The sequence below is a fragment of the Monodelphis domestica genome, chromosome 3 (genome assembly GCF_027887165.1).
Source record: "Monodelphis domestica isolate mMonDom1 chromosome 3, mMonDom1.pri, whole genome shotgun sequence".
In the NCBI taxonomy this organism is placed as follows: Eukaryota; Metazoa; Chordata; class Mammalia; order Didelphimorphia; family Didelphidae; genus Monodelphis; species Monodelphis domestica.
In genome coordinates this window covers 223,140,691-223,160,056 of record NC_077229.1, presented here as the reverse complement: position 1 = coordinate 223,160,056, position 19,366 = coordinate 223,140,691, and the positions used below count along the sequence as shown (strand labels likewise).

At 35.5% G+C, this 19,366-nt stretch overlaps 1 protein-coding gene across 4 annotated transcripts in view; it reads right to left on the bottom strand.

Moving 5' to 3' along the window:
* CARMIL1 (capping protein regulator and myosin 1 linker 1) overlaps positions 1-19,366 on the bottom strand; it is a 395,350-nt gene that overhangs the window by 202,452 nt on the left and 173,532 nt on the right. For all 4 annotated transcript variants that reach the window (XM_001366559.5, XM_007487849.3, XM_007487850.3 and 1 more), the window contains exons 3-4: positions 9,874-9,924; positions 1,337-1,396 (exon numbers count right to left, since the gene is read on the bottom strand). In XM_001366559.5, the coding sequence (XP_001366596.1) occupies positions 1,337-1,396; positions 9,874-9,924 (111 nt within the window). The remainder of the gene's footprint in view (positions 1-1,336; positions 1,397-9,873; positions 9,925-19,366) is intronic.

Genomic DNA, 19,366 nt, shown 5'->3' with positions numbered 1-19,366 from the left:
ATACAATATATGTAATATATTACACATAGAATATATATTAATAGAAAATATCATGAAGATAGCTAGGTGGCTTAGTGGATAGAAAGTGAGGCTTAGAGATGGGCAGCCCTAGGTTCAAATATGACTTCATACATTTCCTAACTCTGGGTAAGCCATTTAACCCCAATTGCCTAGCCCTTATTGTTCTTCTACCTTAAAATCAATACTCAGTATCAATTCTAAGACAGAAGATAAGGGTTTATTAAGCACACATATATACATATATATATATATATGAAATTTAATATGTAAATATTATAGGTAAATAACATAATGAATGTATATATGTGTATATGTATATATGTAAGTAACATGATATAACATTGAGAAAACACTTACAAAGGAGTGGTGGCTACGGAAGTTTGGTTTGAAAGGTTATTGATTTGATTCTCTAAGAGCCACACAAAACAATTCATCTCACTCCTTTGTTATAGAGCCTTATAGGCAAAGCCTCAGTGTCAAATCATATTCTGAAAAATATTTTGCTATTAACCACCTAATTAAAATCCTCCCCACTCATTACCAGTAGATCACTAAAGAGCCATCAGGAAGGATCTAATTATATCATCACTCATACCCTACTGTTCTCTCCAGCATATAGTCTGATCATTTGAACAAAGAGATGGATGACACCATTGTTCTAATCTCCATCTCCCAATCTTTAGAATGATAAACACATTGTAAACATTATCCTAGTGAACAATGATTAATCCTCAAGATTGTTGGGTAAACTGGAGAAACATAAAATGCTACAAGAAAGAATTATTCCTACTAAAAATCATTAGCCATTCACATATCCTTTTTAAAAAGAAAGGATGAAATTTCAACATTTTACTATTAAATTTAAAATAACTTGGTTTATTCTGATAAATGATGAGATATAGGCTCAAAATTTAGAGATCGTATACATCAAGTTGTAATGCTGATAATCAAATCAGTACCATCCCATTCATGTTGCCAGCTACTATTTAGGGCTAATTAGTTCTTTTAAAACTCAATTATACAGAATAGGTTATTTTTTCCTCATAATAACCTTGGATTTCCCCAACCTACTCACCCACCCACATAATTCTGTAGCTTAGCCTATGGATGAACATTCAGAAACTATGTGTGAATATTTTCAACACATACCCATGCTACAGTTTCTAGGAAGAAATGTTTGTTTCTTAACCATGTTTTTCTGGATTACCTTAATAGGGTTTAAAGATAGGTGAAATAAAATTAGCAAGAGTCTAAATATTTCAGGAATGTCAAAAAGGTCATGTCCTTGCCTTGATAAACAGGCACATACACTCACCTGACCTGGCTTGTTGCAAGTAACTCCATGGATTTCTAGGTAGCTGAAGGTTAATTCTAGCTGTAATTAGACAGAAAAAGAAAAAAAACAATACTTATTTTATTAAACAATACTAAAATATAAAATAAAAAAATCTTTTAAATTAGTACCAGATGAAAGACATGAGGGAGCAGCTGGGTGGTGCAGTGGATTGAGAGCCAGACCTCAGAAACAGGAGCTCCAAGGTTCAAATCTGGCCTCAGACACTTCCTCACTATATGACCCTGGGCAAATCACTTAAATCCCCATTTCCTAGCCCTTACTGTTCTTTGGCCTTGGAACCAATACATAGTACCGATTTTAGGATGAAAAGTAATGGTTTAGAAAAAAAAAAATCAAGCATTTACAGAGAATAGTTTATGCAATCCATTTCTAAGACTAAGAGCATTGCCCTGAGAATAAGATTATTCCTCTCCCCCTTAGTGGGAGGATATGGTATGGCAGTGAATATCAAAAAAGATATTCACTGAATGTAATGTTAGATTTCCCCAGAATCAACAAGATATCAGGTCAATAAAAACTTCTGCCCTCACACTCCAGGATTATCCTTAAAGGTAAGCAGCTAAATTATGATATTTTTATTGTTGTTGTTAAAAAAAAACTCTCAAAGGTATATGATTAATGTCAGTTTACTAATATTTTGCATGTACTTTATCAAACTTTAGATTATGTTCTTTCTGATTTATCAGTTTTCATTTTTTATTTCATAAATGCATAGATATATATGAACATATACACATATGTGCATACAGGTTCTGATAAAAAGAACATTTTAGTTTTTAGTTTTTATCAATACGCAAATGTTAAATTTACGTAAACTAAAAGTTCTCAAACATTCTATATGAAGGACCTCTCTTGACATCTGGCTAAAAATGCTATTTCTCCTTTTATTTTTTTTAAAGGTGCTCTTCACCATTTCTTCACCTATTTCATGGCAGCTAATAGATAAAGATTTATTAAATACCTATTATGTGTCAAGCAAAGTGCCAAGTGCTAGGGACACATAAAGAGTTAATAGAGAGTCTTTGCCCTTAGGGAGTTCACAATCTAATGGAGAACACAAGTAAACAAATATGTATGAACAAGTCAAAGGATAAAGAAGAAATAATTAACAGAAGGGAAGTATTAGGATTGAGGATTTGACAAAAGATTGTTATTGAAAATGGGCTTCAAATTGGAAAGAGAATGTAAAGCATTCAAGGCACTGATAGGGTGGGGAGTGCATAGAGAGAGAAAATGTCCAGAGCCAAGAAGGGAGGTTTTTATTCTTTGATGGGCAAGAAAGTCAGTGTCACTGGTTTGAAGGATATTGTTGGGGAGCAGAGCATAAGACTGGAAAGGCAGGAGTGGGTTAGGTTATAAAGAGCTTTGAATGCCAAACAAAGCATATGGATTTGATTTTAGAGATTATTAGATACCATGAGAGTTTATTGATTAGTGGGATAACATAGTTGGACCTGGGCTTTGGGAAAACCACATTGGCAACTGAATAGAGGATGGATTGGAGTGGGGAGAGACTTAAGGTAGATAGTTTCCTTTATTTCACTGTATCTTCAGACATATTACTTTATTCTTTCTTAAGAAAAAATAATTGGGGAAGCTAGGTAGCACAGTGGAGTCAGGGGATACCAGGCTTTAAATCTAGCCTCAGATACTTCTTAGCTGCATGACTGTGTGCATGTCAATTAACTTCAATTGCCTATCTCATTGCTTTTCTGCCTTGGAACTGATATTTAGGATTAATTCTAAAATAAAAGATATGGGTTTAAAAAAAAGAAAATATAACTGGCTGTCTCTGTTCATTTCCGTTTTCTAGTCAACATTTTTTTTGTTCACAATAGTTTATTTCTTCTCTTTCTAACTTACAATACATGGCTGTATCTTTGGGCTTGGATACACTATGACAGGCTATTCAGATGTAGAAAGAGATAGAAGGTGTTTAGTGTGGGTCTCACTTTGAAGTTTTTAATTTAAAGAATACCTTTCCTGGTCAAGGTGGCTTAATTCAGGAACTGGAAGGAACTACATGTCATAAGCAAGGGCAGGAGAGGGCTTCATGATGCCCCTTTGTGGTGTGTTGTTGATACCTTGGTCTTTGAAAGCAAGGAGCAATGACAACCTAGAACAAGTTTTTGTTTGTTTTGAAGCTGCCTGTCACCTATGGTCATCACCTCTAATTCCACTTTATCCATGGCTAAAGGTAGGTAGGCAGATATGGTGCTAGGGCTTGAGGCAACTGTGAACAAGATGAAGTACCTCAAAACTCCTAGAAATGACCCCCAGTTGAGACAGTGTCTGGTCAACAGTAGCACTAGGATGAAAGCCAAAAAGACAGAGAAAAAAGGGATTGATAATGAGGGAAGAATAGGGGTAGAAGCAAAAATGTTTTAACAAGCTAGTTAAAAAATTGTAGTTATGACTCACTATTAAGTTTAATCTGCATAATTGACAGTATTAAATCCAGACAAATAACAAAACAATAAATCAAACTCTGACTGCCAGTTTCTGAAGTATAAATGCTTTCTGTGAAATTTTAATAATCAGCTCTCAAAAAAACTGGCTCTTCCACATCCTTGAGGCAGGAGATTAATAGAAAAGGGGGCTTGAATAGAGTTGGTATAGAGGAAGAATAACAAGGAAAGAAATAAGTACAATTAAAGTATGAGAAGTATGAGACTATTAGTCAGAGACTAGAGGATAATGGAGGAGTGGTTTCATGGAGAATCAAAACTTCTGCAATAGTTTCTAATTATCCTGTTTTTTTCAAATGTACATTATATATTCCAAGGTCCTTTAAATTAGTTTTAAGATTCTAATCAGTGATAATAATTCTCTCCAGAAATTAAGAAGCAAAAACAACATTCATTCAACCAACATTGGTCAAGTTCCCATGATGCTAGGGGTCTATAGGAGGTAAAAAAAAAAAAAAACCAAAACTTTTTTATTAAATAAAACACAAAGTTTCTACTTGCATAGAGCTCACTGATGTTTAGTGTCCAACATTAAAGCTAGCACATTCCCAAAGCTGAAGATGAAGGAAAGGGAGACTTTGTGTTTGGCTTTCTTCATCACTCAGTAATAAAAAAGTTTCTGGAGATAACAGAATAAAAAAAAATCCAAATGATTAACCTTGATAATTGCTGGAACCTTCTGCTTCTGGCAATAAAGATAGCCTCCCAAAGTCAAAGGCATAACAATGAGTGTTAATGATAACCTGTTAAAGACCCAAAGAATGTTTGTGTTTCAAGGTTGCAAGAAAAGGGGGCATGGGGGAGTATCTCCATTGGTTTCCTAATCCAGAGCTCAGTAAGTACACTCAACCCTGGGAAATTCCTATTGGAAAATTATGCAAAAGAAGTTTTTCTTTCTGATTTTTATTTTACAATTAAAATTTACAATTAAATAACATTCTGAAACAAATTAAACCTTTTAAGCCCTGGGTATGGGTATTTTATATTTCTTGCTCTGGCTAAATACCAACAGTATTAGAGAATGAGATAGCAAGAAGAAAGAGAATACTAAATCAAGTATAGCTTTTAAAAAATCATCATCTCTGTGCCCCCTCTTATAATCATTCACTTACCCATTAGTATGCTCAGTAGGCAAAAGGATTCCAATTATGGTTAGTCCTACCAGATTATTCAGTAAAGAAAAAATTTTATTGACTCTATCTCTTGTGAATTTTAGATTTTCTCCACCCTGATTAGTCTTTAAAATCCTAGCAACCAGGAATGTATACACCCCTACTTTAGGGATTAAGTGTTGAGGAGGATGGCCTAGGACAGACATGTGCTAGCAAGTGACAAATAAGAATGAGCTGACAGACCCCCTGGGCTATCCTAAGCCAAGCTTAAGCTACCATTGGTACATGTAAGATGGAGGAAGTGATGTGAAGAATGATCTATATATTTCGTGGCACTTCCTCTCTCTGGGCTCTCTCACAGAGACCTTGGGCTCTTTCAGCATTGGGAGCACCTGGCAGCATCCTTAGCATACTTAGTGAGTGGTTTAGGCAATAACGATTCAATGTTGTCATCATCCCCACTTTACCAAGCCTAGACTAAAAGTTTTCAAAGACACTTAACATAATTCAAAGTTTTATTTATTAAACAAATGAATTTGAAAAGTATTTCATTGCCAGATTATAGAGAGGCAAGCAACCCAAAGAAATGGCTGAAGATGGGGAAAACAGCAATGATCTTGAAAACCTGAAGAGAGCCTAGCTCTGCTACCTTCTACTCATAACCCTGAGCAAGTGACAGATGCCCTAAACCTCAGTTTCTCCATTAAAAAGTGAAGGAACTGGACTGGATTTCCTCATTTTCAGCACTAGATCCAACACTTTCAGCATCAGCAAAAATATTTCAGAGCTTCTCTTAATAAGGGACCAGGAGCTGGGGGCTTCTCAGAGGGCCACAAAGAATTGCAGATTCTCAAATCTATAAGGGACCTTAGAGGCAATCTCTTTCAAACCATAGGTAGGGAACGATTTCTTTTACAACATATTCAACAAGTGCTCACCTGGTTTTTACTTGAAGATCTCCAGTGTTGGGAACCCACTGCCTCTTGAGGTAACCCATTCCACTTTCAGATAGTTTTAATTGTCAGGAATTAAAACTCCACAGCAAGCCTCAATCTGCCTTTGCAGCTGCTCTCTGGGGCCAAGTAAAACAAGCCTAATCTCTCTTACAGCAGAAAAATGAAGGCAGTTTCCTAACAGCATAGATGTCATGCAAAGAGCTTTGACTAGGATATCAGGTAACCTGAATTTTATTCCCTGCTTTTCCAAGAACTAGTTAAGACAGTTCCAATCTCACTCTGCTCCCCTCTTTTTGCCTCTATGCATTTGTACAGATGTTTCTAATGCCTGAAACAATCTGTCTCCACCTCTTATTGAAATTCCTTTCTTTCTCCAGGGTTAAGTTACAAGCCACCCAATCCATTGTCTCTCTTGATTGGCCTAAAAGCAATATCTTACTTAGCCTTTCATTTGATCCCATTTATACATATATTGCATTCAATTTAAATGTATATTGTGCTTATTTGTGTATATCTTATCCTCTGCTCTGGGCTGCTTGTCATTTTTCCTCAAACCCCCATTATACATAGCAGAAAATTAAAATAAGTTTGCCAAAAAGGATTGAAAAGGGTATTAATGTCTAGTTGGGAAAGCAGGGTGTGGTCATAAATTGAACAAACAAGCAAAAATGATAGCATGGGTCACACCACATGAGGGCAGTAGCTAGGTGTTGAAGTGGATGGAGCCCTGGATGTGGGGTCAGAAAGACTGATTGTAAAATCTGACCTCAGATATTTACTATCTGTGTGACCCTGGGCAAACCACTTAATCACTGTTTACCTTGGTTTCATGAGCTGTAAAATGGAGATAATAATAGCATCTACCTCCTGAGGTTATTGTGAGAGGATCAAGGAAGATAACATTTGTAATGATAAAGTGTTCCAAACATGATAGGTGCTATATAAATGCTTATTCTCTTCTCTTTCCCTTCCTTTAATCTCTATATGCCTCAGTTTCATCAACTGTAAAATGGGAATAATAATAGCACTCACCTTCTAGGAGAGCTAAATGAGATAATATTTACAAAAGCCCTTAGTAAAACACAGTGTCTGGCACAGAATACATGCTTAATAAATACTTGCTCCAGCAGCAGTTAGGTGGCTCAATGAATAGAGAGGTCCTGAGTTCAAATGTGACCTCCAATACTTCCGAGATGTGTGGTTCTGGACAAATCACTTAACTCCCCTCCCCCCCCCCCCAAGTTGCCCAGTTCTTACTTTTTTTTTTTGCCTTTGGAACTGATACTTAGTATGAATTCTAAGACAGAAGATAAGGGTTTTATTTTTTAATATATAAAAATAAATGTTTATTCCCTCTCTTCCTTTCCCCAGATAATAAGTACTATAAATCAGAAAACAAATAGACAAACAACTTAAAGAAAATAAGACAGGAAACAAAGAAGAAAATAACAAAAAGGCTAAAGACAAAGCCATATACAGGTCAAGCACAAGGAAGAATCATTGCAGAACCTTAAAGAAAGGGGACTCCTGAAATAAGACCGATTCTTCTCAAGATATTTTAAGTTGACAGAAAGGGGAACCTCAAGTCACTAGGAATTGTTGCCTCTTTTTCCAGAAGGAGAAACTAATAAATTTATATTTTTCAACTTGAATATTCTGGAATATGCTCATATGTCATCCCAGCTAAAATAGTTATAATACTTGATAATTAATAGCTCCTGTCCAAGACAGTGAATGACATTAGCTCCACTGATCAGTCTAAGATGACAATGGCTTATAGATGGCTCTCTACCTCATGGGGAAAACATGGGAACCAGTCACATTGTGTGGGGAAAAAAGACATCATGGTTTATTCATGACAACTGAAGTGGCTTAAAAGGAAATGTCCTAGCTGATTTTGCCTGACTGGTTGTAAGATATTTCACACTGAAAGGCCTCAGGACACAGCAAAAATGGAACAAGACAGGAAACAGGGTAAGTGAAGTATGATCAAGGCAAATATAGAAATAATATCCTTTCGAAAGAGTCAGTAACATTTTTCCTTAATGTGAATGCGTTTTTCAAGAGCCTGTAGTTCAGAAGACCATTCAACTTTTTTCTAAAGCCCATATATTCTACAACTATAATGGATTCTTCACTAGTAGCATAATTCTTTACTTAATGCTTAATCCTTTCCTCTCAACCATTTTTAGAAATCTGAACCATCCAGAAAAGTTTTAAAATTTATAGGTCTTCCATCCAGATTTCACTTGCACAGGAATAAAATATTTGTTCCATAGATATATCTTTTTTAATGAGGTGAATGGAGAGAAGAAAAAAATCATCCCTTGGAGCAACTTTAAATCTAACTGGTGAGAGAAAATGGATGAGATACTCTAAGCTAGACCAAGTAGAGTGATGCTGCCTGCAAATTCTCCAAATTCATTAGAGAACAGGTATATATACTTATATATTATTTATTTATATACCCTTATATTTATATATACTTACATTATATAATTATATTTTTATATTTTTATATATACAGATGCACACATACAAAAGAAAAAATAAAGACAAATTATTTTCTCAACAGAAAAAAAATGAAAAAATCATAAGATATTAAGGATGGAAATATAATTTAAAAGTTATCTAGTCTATTTTATCTACCCAAAGTCAAAACTAACCTATCCTAACCTAAACTGAGTTGATGAAGCTCTTCTGTAGTTTTAAAATTCTTCAGGGATACAACTTCAAATTTTTCTGCTTATAAAGTTATAGGATGATATGGTCATATATGTAGAGCTAGAGGGGATTTTAGAAGTCATCTATTTAGTCTTATGGTTTCTGGTCTCAGGATCAAATTCTTTATAACCCTAAAAATTATTGAGAACCTACCACCTCCAAAAGTTCTTATAAATTTTCATTTATATCTATTTACTGTATTAGAAATTAAGGCATCTTGGTATTAGTAGTATTGTAAAAATAATTTTGACCTTCCAGACTCTCCTGATAAGGCCTTGAAGGGATCTTGGGTGTTCCAGAATCACACAATGAGAACTACTGATTTAATCTATCTCATTTTTCAGATAAAAAAAAATTGAGGCCAGATTAAGTTACTTATCTGTGGGTCAGTTAAATGACTTGTCCATAATAGTAAGTACAGAAATCAGAATTTGAACTTAGGTCTTCCTAACTCCAAATCCAGAACTCTATGTTATTCTTTCATTGCCACTCTTTCTATAAATAACAATAATAGCAGAGGCAGGAACTGATATTAACATGTTCTGCACTATTTTATTAATGTTTACAACAATCCTTTGAAATAGGTGCTAAAGTTACCATTATCCTCATTTTACCCATGAGAAAATTAAATTCAGAAAGGTGACTTGCTGATGATCACTAAGTTGGTAAGTGTCAAAGGCATGAATTGAACTTGGGTTTCGCTTGATGTTAAAGTCAAAGGATTCAATGAATCTTTGGGTCAAAATTCAAGAATATTGTATTATAGGTTATCTTTGAGTGACATAGGGTATACAACTTGAGGACTAATATTCTCAGAAAAAATGATTAATTCTCAGAAATTAAATTGATTTATGCTATTTTGTAGGAGACAGGGAAGATTTTTAAGAAAACCAATCACTAGCGTATCATTCATAATCCTTCATGTTGCCCATCCAAGAATTAGTCATGAGAAATCAAAGTCATGTGCTAGTTGGGAAATGAGACAGAAAAATAGGATAAAAAAGTAAAAAGCAGAAAAATAAAATAAGACACCAGAAGCCAGATGCTAAAACATTGATTCAAAAATGCCTCCTAAAAAAATGGTGAAATAATTTGGATAGATTCTTCTATTGCAATCACCTTTAGTATTCCTTCTGAAGAAAAGGACAACAATCATTTAAGGCATTTGTAGCTCTAAATCACAAGTGATTGATTAATATCCAAGAGGTAAATGTTAAGGGATAAATATTACTTACCTTGGTGGGAATTCGAGCTGTCACAAGAAAGGCCCGACATGACGTAAGCACCTATAAATTAGAAGAAGACAAACATAAGGAACAACAGGGAATGGGAACATTTTAGTGAACATCACCAAAACTCTGACTGTACAAAGAAATATCTGATTCAATACATTCAAATTTGAATGTATTCCCACTGTGTACTTACCCATTGTCCTTTGAATGACCCATTCCTTGTAAAGTAAACTAATAATCCTTAAATTAAGCATGGCCAGACATTGGCTGAATATAGAAGTCACTCAACAATTTTCTGGCCATTTTGGCTTTTATTTGGAAGTTCATTCCTCATATTCTCACACTAATCTTTAATATTTATTTTTCTGGGTACCCCAATTCCTCTTAGTCACTTGTGCAGATGCAGAACTAATGATAAAAAGGGATGGTCATGAACTGTGACACATTCAAATGGACTAGAGTCTATAGAGCCTATTCATGTTCAGAGAGACCATTCATAAGGAGAAGGAGGCAACAAGTATTATTAAGTGCTTCCTATATGCCAGGCACCATACTAAGAGTTTTACAAACATTATCTCGTTTACTCCTCACAGCAACCCTAGGAGAGAGATTGAGGCAAATAGCACTTAGTTGGTTTGCCCAGGGTTACAAAGCCAGCAAGTGTCTGGGGCCAAATTTGAACTCAGATCTTCCTGTCTCCAAGTCTAATATTCTATCCATTATGACATTTAGCTGTGTCTCAGCATATATAAGGAAGTGACTAGGTCAGGGAGAAGACTCAAGACCAAGACATAGAGGGATCTACTAAAGGACTGAGGGATATTATCTTTTAAATGGGGAGATTTAGAGGTATTTGGGAATAGTTTTCATTATTTAAAGGAAAATGGGATGGGATTTGCTCCACTAGTCACCAGAAGGCAAAAATAGAGATGAGAAGTTTTAATAATAAAATTTACTCTGAAACCTTCAATAACTCCCCTAGTTCTTAGTTCTCTCTCTCCTTTCTCAAATGACATGGTATGTAACCGACTATATGCATGTTGCTTTCCTGGGCCATTTCCTTTCTATTTCACTGGACATTCATTGAGGGCAGAGTTTTGTTCTGTCACAGTACAGCCAGCACCTAGCACAGAGTGCCTAATAAATGTTGAGGATTTCCAAACAAATTACACTATACAATTACAATGGGATTTTATTGCACTGTAGGAACTGAGGCAGAGTGAAGTGAGCAGAACCAGGAGAACAGCGTTTCCAACAATAGTATAAAGAATAGTTTTCAAAATCTTGAGAACTCTAAATGGTACAATGACCAACTACACTTCCAAAGGACTGATGATGGAGTATGCTACTGAGTACCTGACAGAGAATTGATGTATTCAAGATGCCTTTTAGGATACAACCAGTACAAGAATTTGTTTTGTTTAATTGTGCATATTTATGATACAGGATTTTTCCCCAATGAAGGGGAGGGGAGGGAGAGGGATCAAGAATTCATTAAGCACCTTGTATGTGTCAGAAGCATGTAATCTTGGATCACACAGTTCTTAAGTATCTGAGGATGGTTTTGAATGCAGATCTTCTTGAATCCATGTTTAGCCCTCTCTATCTACTATATCACCTGGGTATTGGGAGGATGGGAAGACAAATGTAAATAAGAATAGAAAGGGGTAGGTAAGGCAGGGTAAGAAATCACTTGGGATCTTTTTTTATTATTATTACTAATTTAGAGAAGAGAACAGAGAGAAGTCCAAACAGAAGCACAGACAAGCAGAACAGCTTTGACGGCTATAGGTTAAAGTTAATATTCTTAAAAGAAAAATATGTTATTTATAAAATAGAAATCTGTCTTATTTTTTCTCTTCTCCCAGGGATATGGAAATATTTATTTTATTTGATGGCAATTTCAGAAAAATTCAAACAATTAAGTTTAAAAAATTATTTGACTCAACTTTCTAATGATCTTTGCAGGTTGTTGCTGTTTAATTATGTCCACTCCAACTTTTTGTTATCCCATTTGAGATATTATTGGCAAAGCTACTGGAATGGCTTGCCACTTCTTTTTCCAGCTCATTTTATAGATGACAGAACTAAAGGCAAAGGTTGTTAAATGACTTGCCCAGGATCAAACAGTTAGTGTGACCACTGTGCCACTTAAGTGCCTCTTCTAATAATTAGAACTGTCCAAAAGTAGAACTAAGTTAACTTAGGAGATGATGAGGTCCTCTCTCATTGTAAATCATCAAGGCAAGGCTTGGATGATAGATTGAATGAGATGGCACTTGAGCTACTTTTCACCTTTGAGATGGCAGGAAATAAGAAAATACATATACTTGAAGCCATTTTAAGCCAAGAAAGGAAATAGAGTGTAAACTAGTGCTATGTACAGTGTCTGCCAGAGCAAGTATTTTTTCAAATCTATATTGAGGCAGCTAGGTGGTCAGGAGGACCTGGATTCAAAACTGTCCTCTGATACTTCCTGTGTGGCCCTGAGCAAATCACTTAACCCCATTTACCTAGCCCTCCCTTTCTGTCTAGGAGTTTTTACTTCAACAGAAGACTAGCCTTTAAAAATATATTTATTCACTAATTAATATTCAACAGCCTGAAAAGACAGATGAAAAGAAGAGTAGACTGAGAATCAAGAGAGAAGTCTTAAAAATGGCTCTATCCCAAATATTTAGGGTCAAATCATTTAATCACTTAAGTGAGGCATCACTTCATGTATGATATGAGACCTGAGGGAATTAAACTGACTAATCTCCCATCAGATCAATCCAATTTTAACATTCTACAATGTTCTTCTGGGAGTATCACTGCCATTCTGGAAGTTCAGCGTCATGATAAATTGACCAGGAAGATCTGTAGAACTTCAAAAAAATCTGAGGTCTAAAAAGTGCACGTGAGAGTAAGGAAACTTATCAAAGCATCTCTGTAATATATAAAGACAGAAAGTAGTCTTGTGACTATCATTTGATTTTCTGTGTCCTTCAAACTTAACTAAAATAGTCTTGTACATCATAGTTGCTTCATAAAAGAATGCTGAATTGAAGTAACATTTCCTCTAAAGTTCTATATACATTTTATCTAAAAGAAATTCTGTTTTCAAATGATAGCCATATTGAGTTTGTATATAATTTTATGACTTACAATCATTTTGTCTACCTGAAACTCATCATAGGATTGTACCCTGCAAAATGCTTGGACCATAGATACCATTTAAAATATAGAAAAGACCCTGCTAGTTATAGATTTGAAAATTTATGAAATCAAATATTCAAGATGTCCTGTGACAAACCATAGCTCTCATTGAAAGGATACATTAATATCTTTCTCCCTCTTCTTCCTTCTCTTTTCTTTTCTTCATCTCTCTGTCTTTGTCTCTGTTTGTCTGTCTGTCTCTGACTCTGCTTGCCTGTGTCCATTTCTTTATCTATTTCTGACTCTGTCCCTGGCTTTTACTCTGTTGTTGATTGTGTCTCTTTCTCATCACACTGCTGTAAGCACTATATGCATTTAATAAAACTCTATTGTAATGCACTCAAACTGTTGGTGTAACTGAACCAAACATTTATGGAATTGTTTTCCCCCAATGGTGAAACAGAGAAAAAGATGGTTAGTGTGCTACCTCATGCCACTTAACCATGATGATTCCATTTACAAGGAGCTACCAAATTACACATTGTCAAACTTAGAAAAGTCCATTCACTGTCCTCTTGGAAATGTCTGTGTCATTAAAACTGCTACAGAAACTTTCTTTTGCTTTTACTTCCAGAGGCTGCCTGGGACATCAGCTTCTTTTCCTTTATTTTCTGACCTGACATCACTTATTTGCTCAAGTCTACTTTAACAACCAGGTGGTGGAGCCAGCACCACACCAACACAACAGCTAGCACTACCAAAGCAACAGAGACTACAAATAACATCATCATGGGGCTATATTACTACTACTTAAAGCCTTAGACTTCTACCATCAAGTGAAGATCTGGACCCTTTCCCTCATCTTCAGGAAACTCATTCTAAAATGCCATTCCATTCTATTTCAGTTGTTATGGACCCTACAGAAAATGAACAGGGGAATTAGAAAGAGCCAACTTCTACTGACAACAGTCCTAAGTTGCTTTGGTTTGCTATAGAAACAGTGGACATAGGGGCTAGATTTATGATTTAATTGATAGATGTGGAATCACTGAACCTCCCTCTGCCTCCATTTCCTCATCTGTAAAATGGGGATAACAAAAACACCAACTTCACAGAGCTGTTGAGAATCAAATGAGACAAAATATATAAAGTGCTTTTCAAACATCAAAGCCCTTTATTAATGATTATTAAAACCATTCAAAGAACTCCTAGATAAGGAAACTCCCTCTACCATTGCAACTTATGAATCTTTCTGAGCTATCCCAAGTACTAAGTAGTAGATTAATTTTCCCAGGGCCTTACAGTCAGCTTCTAATATGACTTGATATATTTCTTTCCTCCTCTACCTCTCTTCCTCTCCCTCTTCCTCTTTCCCCTGCCCTCTCTCTCAGCACACTGCCTTATACACTGTAGATCTTTCTATCTCTGGGGTCAACTCTCTAACCACTGTCATGATGCCTCTCAACTTAGAAATGATATTGTGTTATAAATGGTAGTAATGTTATGCTATGGCATGAATACTAGAATTCAACTCCATCAAGGGCCAAATTAGTTTTGGAGGACACTCCAAGAAACACAATCTCTATTCCTGACATTGTTTCTGTAGAAAAATGTGTTCTGAGTTCCTAACAATTAATGTGCTCTATAATCTTTGTACTCCCAAAAGAAAAAATTCATTGTAGTCCTAAGCATTTTAGGTTGAAAGTGAGGTGGATATGCAGAATTCATGAAAAGATCATCTATTTCTTCCAATATTCATTAATTAGAAAATGTATTTACACTCACAATATCTTTTTCTTAAATGTCAATAACTGACCAAGTCCTGGAACTGGATAACTTGAAAAATCAGTTTTCATTAGGATTTGGGGAGAGTTCATAATTTTGAGGTATGAGTACAGCCACCATCATTTAGATTTTCCCATAAAGATATTGAGCAAGGAAATTATACATTTAGTAGGATCTTATAAAAGGAATTTGTCCATTGTTGGGTCACATACACTAACTTTTGGTTTGGAAAAACAGCATTAAATATGAGGTTACTCCAAGGATGAACAAAACTAGAAGGGGTGTGAAATTTGGGGTAACCAAAAGACAGCATATGGGTATTACTGGCACCTTGGGGGGGCACTTAAGAGAAGCAGGGGAGAGGTGCCAAGAGAGAAGGAAGGACAATATTGAAAGAAAAGTTTGGTCTACTTTATAATTTTCCCTTCTACTCTGATTGTTGAAGTTATTAGTCTCTGAATAGGTAATATGACCAGTCTGGAGGAACCACAAACCTAAACTTTAAAATGAGAAATAGGAAGGTTGAGATCAAATTAATGCAGGTTCATGTGGATCAGTTCAATTCATGGTCTTTTTTCCCGATCCTCAGCTACTATATCTAGAAGGCAGAAAGATCATAAAAAGGCAAAATTATATGTACTCCATATGACAGTACATCAGACTCCATTGTCACTTCTTATTTTCTCTTACCTCTTTCTTTCTTATTATTAAACACTGCAGATTATTTACTCAAGGTTTTCCTATATTATCAAACCCTCGTTTTCATTATTCTTTTTTTTTTCTTAATTACTTGGAAAAATAATTTTTAACATTCATTCCTAAAATTTTTTAATCCCAAATTCCCCTATCCCTTCCGCTTCCTTGCAATTTAATAGATTATACATGTGTAGTCATGCAAAACTATTTCCATCTTAGCTATGTTGCAAAAGAAAACATAGACCAAACCCTTACCTTTCTAAGGTAAAAAGCCAGATGGTCATACTATCTTTATACATAGAGAAATGTAACTATGGAATCATGGAATTTTAGTCAACAACAAATTATGATAGCCCTGTTCAGTACATTTTCAGGACTCTGTCTCCATATACTTGCATATTAATTTTTATACTACCATTCAGTAATTAGGAGTAGAAATCAAGCAGAAAGCTCTCTCCTCCTGCCTTTAGTTACTAACTAAATATTCTTCTCTTCAGTCTTTGCCTCTATTTAGAAACTGATGCTCAAATCACCCCCAGATGCTCCATGCTACCATATTATCTTCTTCCTCTTTTCTCCCTCCCTCCTATCTCTTATACCTTATCTTCTCAAACAGGATAACATAATAAAAGATGATTGGATTTAGAAAAATAAAACCTTTCAGCACTATTTCTTACCACTCATATGACTAAATTACTTTATCTCTTTAGGCCTCAATTTTCCCACTTCTAAAACAAGAGGGTTAGCTTAAGTAACTTTTAAGATTCCTTCTTGCTCTAAATCATAGAATCCTTCATAGTCAGGATCCCTGCCTTCCAAAAGGACAATCAGATAATTTGAAAAACTAATTCATTGTACTAATGTGCTAATGGAAAAAGGCTTTGGGAGCTCCAGTGGACCCTCCCTCCTTTTCTCAGGCCATATGTGTAAATAAATCCTTCTAGGACTTTGATTGCTTCTATAAATCAAATGAAAACAAAAAATGTATAGGTCAGTACCAGTAAACTTCAAATGCAATGCCCTCTCACACCTATTGGAGGTAGCATGGAGTGCTATAGTAATTCATTGGTTAGATTGGTCTGGAAAGCAAGATAGAATTTTTTGAGATCCAGACTTCTAGTAGACTTCTATTCACATCCTGCCTTTGTCACTTACTGTGGTGATAAGTGATTCACTAAACTTGTCTGAGTCTTATTTCTCATATTTATAAAAGAGAATGATAATAAGTATAGAACGTACTATATAAGTCTTTGGTGGAGATCAAATGTGATAATGTATAACTGTAAAGTGTTTTGTATGACTTTTTGGGTAAACATGGCGGCAGTGTAGACACAGGACTCTTCTTCTCATTGCCTACTGATAAATACTACATCAAAAGGCCAAAAAAAACCCAAATTCATATGAATGAAGGAACTCTACAGTAGGGCTCAGCATTGAAGATACATGGAATTTAAGAATTTCCACACTATAAAGGGGTGAAATAGCTTCCACCAAAGCTAAAGCTGGTCAGTCCTCTACCACTCAAAATGCAGTGCTTTAGAGTCAGACCCAGTGCACTAGAATCAGCAAGCAAGTGAGTGAGGGGGAACCTCTAGGTCCTTTGGCAGCTGACTGAGACCACCAAAGAACTAGCCCTGAGAGGGACTAGACTTGAGACCCCAGCAGGCTGAAGAGCACAGACCTTGGGTAAAGAGAGCACAGGCAAGGTCCAGTGGCAAACTTTAGAATCTGGAGAGACTAGAGAGCTGGCCTCAGGTAAAAATCGTGTTCCTTAGATCCATACAAAGAGAGCCTGCCTTCCTCACTCAGACTTCTGACTGGAAAGGGAAGGAAAAACCAGCATAATGATAACAAACAATGCCCAGGAAAAACAACCACCCAACACCAAGTGGAACAAGAAGAAGGGATTGACACTGGATAATTTTTATGGAGAAAATCCAGACTACAGAGGAATTAGCAGAAGTGGAAGAACAAATGAATGCATCCAAACCTTCCAAAAATAATGGAAATTGGCCACAAGCTCTTGAGGAAGTTAAATTGGAGCTTATGAGAAAGATGGATGAATTGTGGCAAGAAAAGTGGGAAATAGTTAAGAAAATAACAGTTTAAAAGACAGGAATTCCCAACTGGAGACTAAAATTAAATAGCTGGAAGCCATGAAAAGCAGGATAGACCAAACACAAAATGAAAATCAAAAGATTATAGTGGAAAACCAGTCTTTAAAGACCAGAATTGGGCAATTGGAAGCCAATGATCTTGCAAAACAGCAAGAATTAATAAAGAAAAGGCAATAGACTGACAAAATAGAAGGAAACATAAAATGTGTCACTGACAAGATGATAGATCATGAGAACCAGAATCGAAGAGACAATTTTAGAATCATTTGTTCTACCTGAAAACCCAGAAATAAATAGAAATTTCGACATCATAGTTCAAGAAATTATCCAAGAAAACTGCCCTGATGTTCTTGAACAAGAGGGCAGCATAGACATTGAAAGAGTTTATAGAACACTCTGTACACTAATTCCTCAAAAGAATGTAATCCCAAGGAATATAATTGCCAAGTTCAAGAGCTTCCAAGTTAAGGAGAAAATTTTACTAGAAGCCAAAAAGAGATAATTCAGATATCAAGGAGCAACAATCAGGATTACACAAGATCTGGCAGCTTCCACACTAAAGGACCACAAGGCTTGGAATATGATATTCAGGAAGGTAAGATAATTGGATCTTCAACCAAGGATCACCTATCCATCAAAATGACTACATATTTCCAGGGGAAAGTTTGGGCAATCAACAAAATAGACTGTTTCCAAGTATTTGTAAAGAAAAGACCAGAACTAAGTGGTAAGTTTGATATCCAAATACAAAAATCAAGAAAAACATGAAAAGGTAAATAAAAAAGAGAAGGGAAATGGGAAAAAAGGTCTTTTTTAACTTAAATGTTCTTCTTTAAGGGCTTCAGTAAGATCAAATTCTTTATATTACTATATGGGAAAATGTTATTTATAAACTCCACAAAATTATATTCATTATTCTAGAAATAAGAAGAATCATTCATATGCAGAGATTAGGGTAATAAGTGGTCTAAAATGATATGCAAAAAAAGAAAAAGGGAATAGGGGAATAGAAGATGATACCAAGAGAAACTTGAAGGAATAAGATGAGTAGGATAATTTAAATCACACAAAAAGGTGCATGGGAAGGGGAGGGGAAGAATACTATTATAAGTAGGAGAGGAAGAGAATGCTAATATGTAATACTTAACCCTTACTCTCAGTGAAAGCAATTCTGAGAGGGAAGAGCATCTAGATCCGTTGGGGTATCTAATTCTATCTTACCTTACTGGGAAAGTGAAAAGGGAAAAACTAAGGAATGGGGGGTTGGAGAGGAGAGTTTAAAAAGGGAAAGAGAGGGGGGAGGGAACTTAATAGACCCTAAAAAAAAGGCAAAGAAGGTAACAAAAAGTGAGGGGACAGAAAGGGAAGTATAATAAGGGTGGGATTAGGGGGACTGAGTAAAAGCAAACCACTGATTAGCGAAAGAAGAAAGGGTAGAACTAGGAGAAGATATAAAAATGTTGGGGAATACATAAGTGGCAATCATAACTCTGAATATGAATGGAATGAACTCATACATAAAATGAAAGCAAATAGCAGAGTGGATTAGAAACCAAAATCCTACCATATGTTGTCTACAAGAAACAAGAAATCTACTATTTGACAAAAATTGCTGGGAAAATTGGAAGACAGTATGGGAAAGATTGGGTTTGGATCAACATCTCACACCCTTCACCAAGATAAACTCAGAATGGGTGAATGACTTGAATATAAAGAAAGAAACTATAAGTAAATTATGTGAACACAGAATAATATACTTG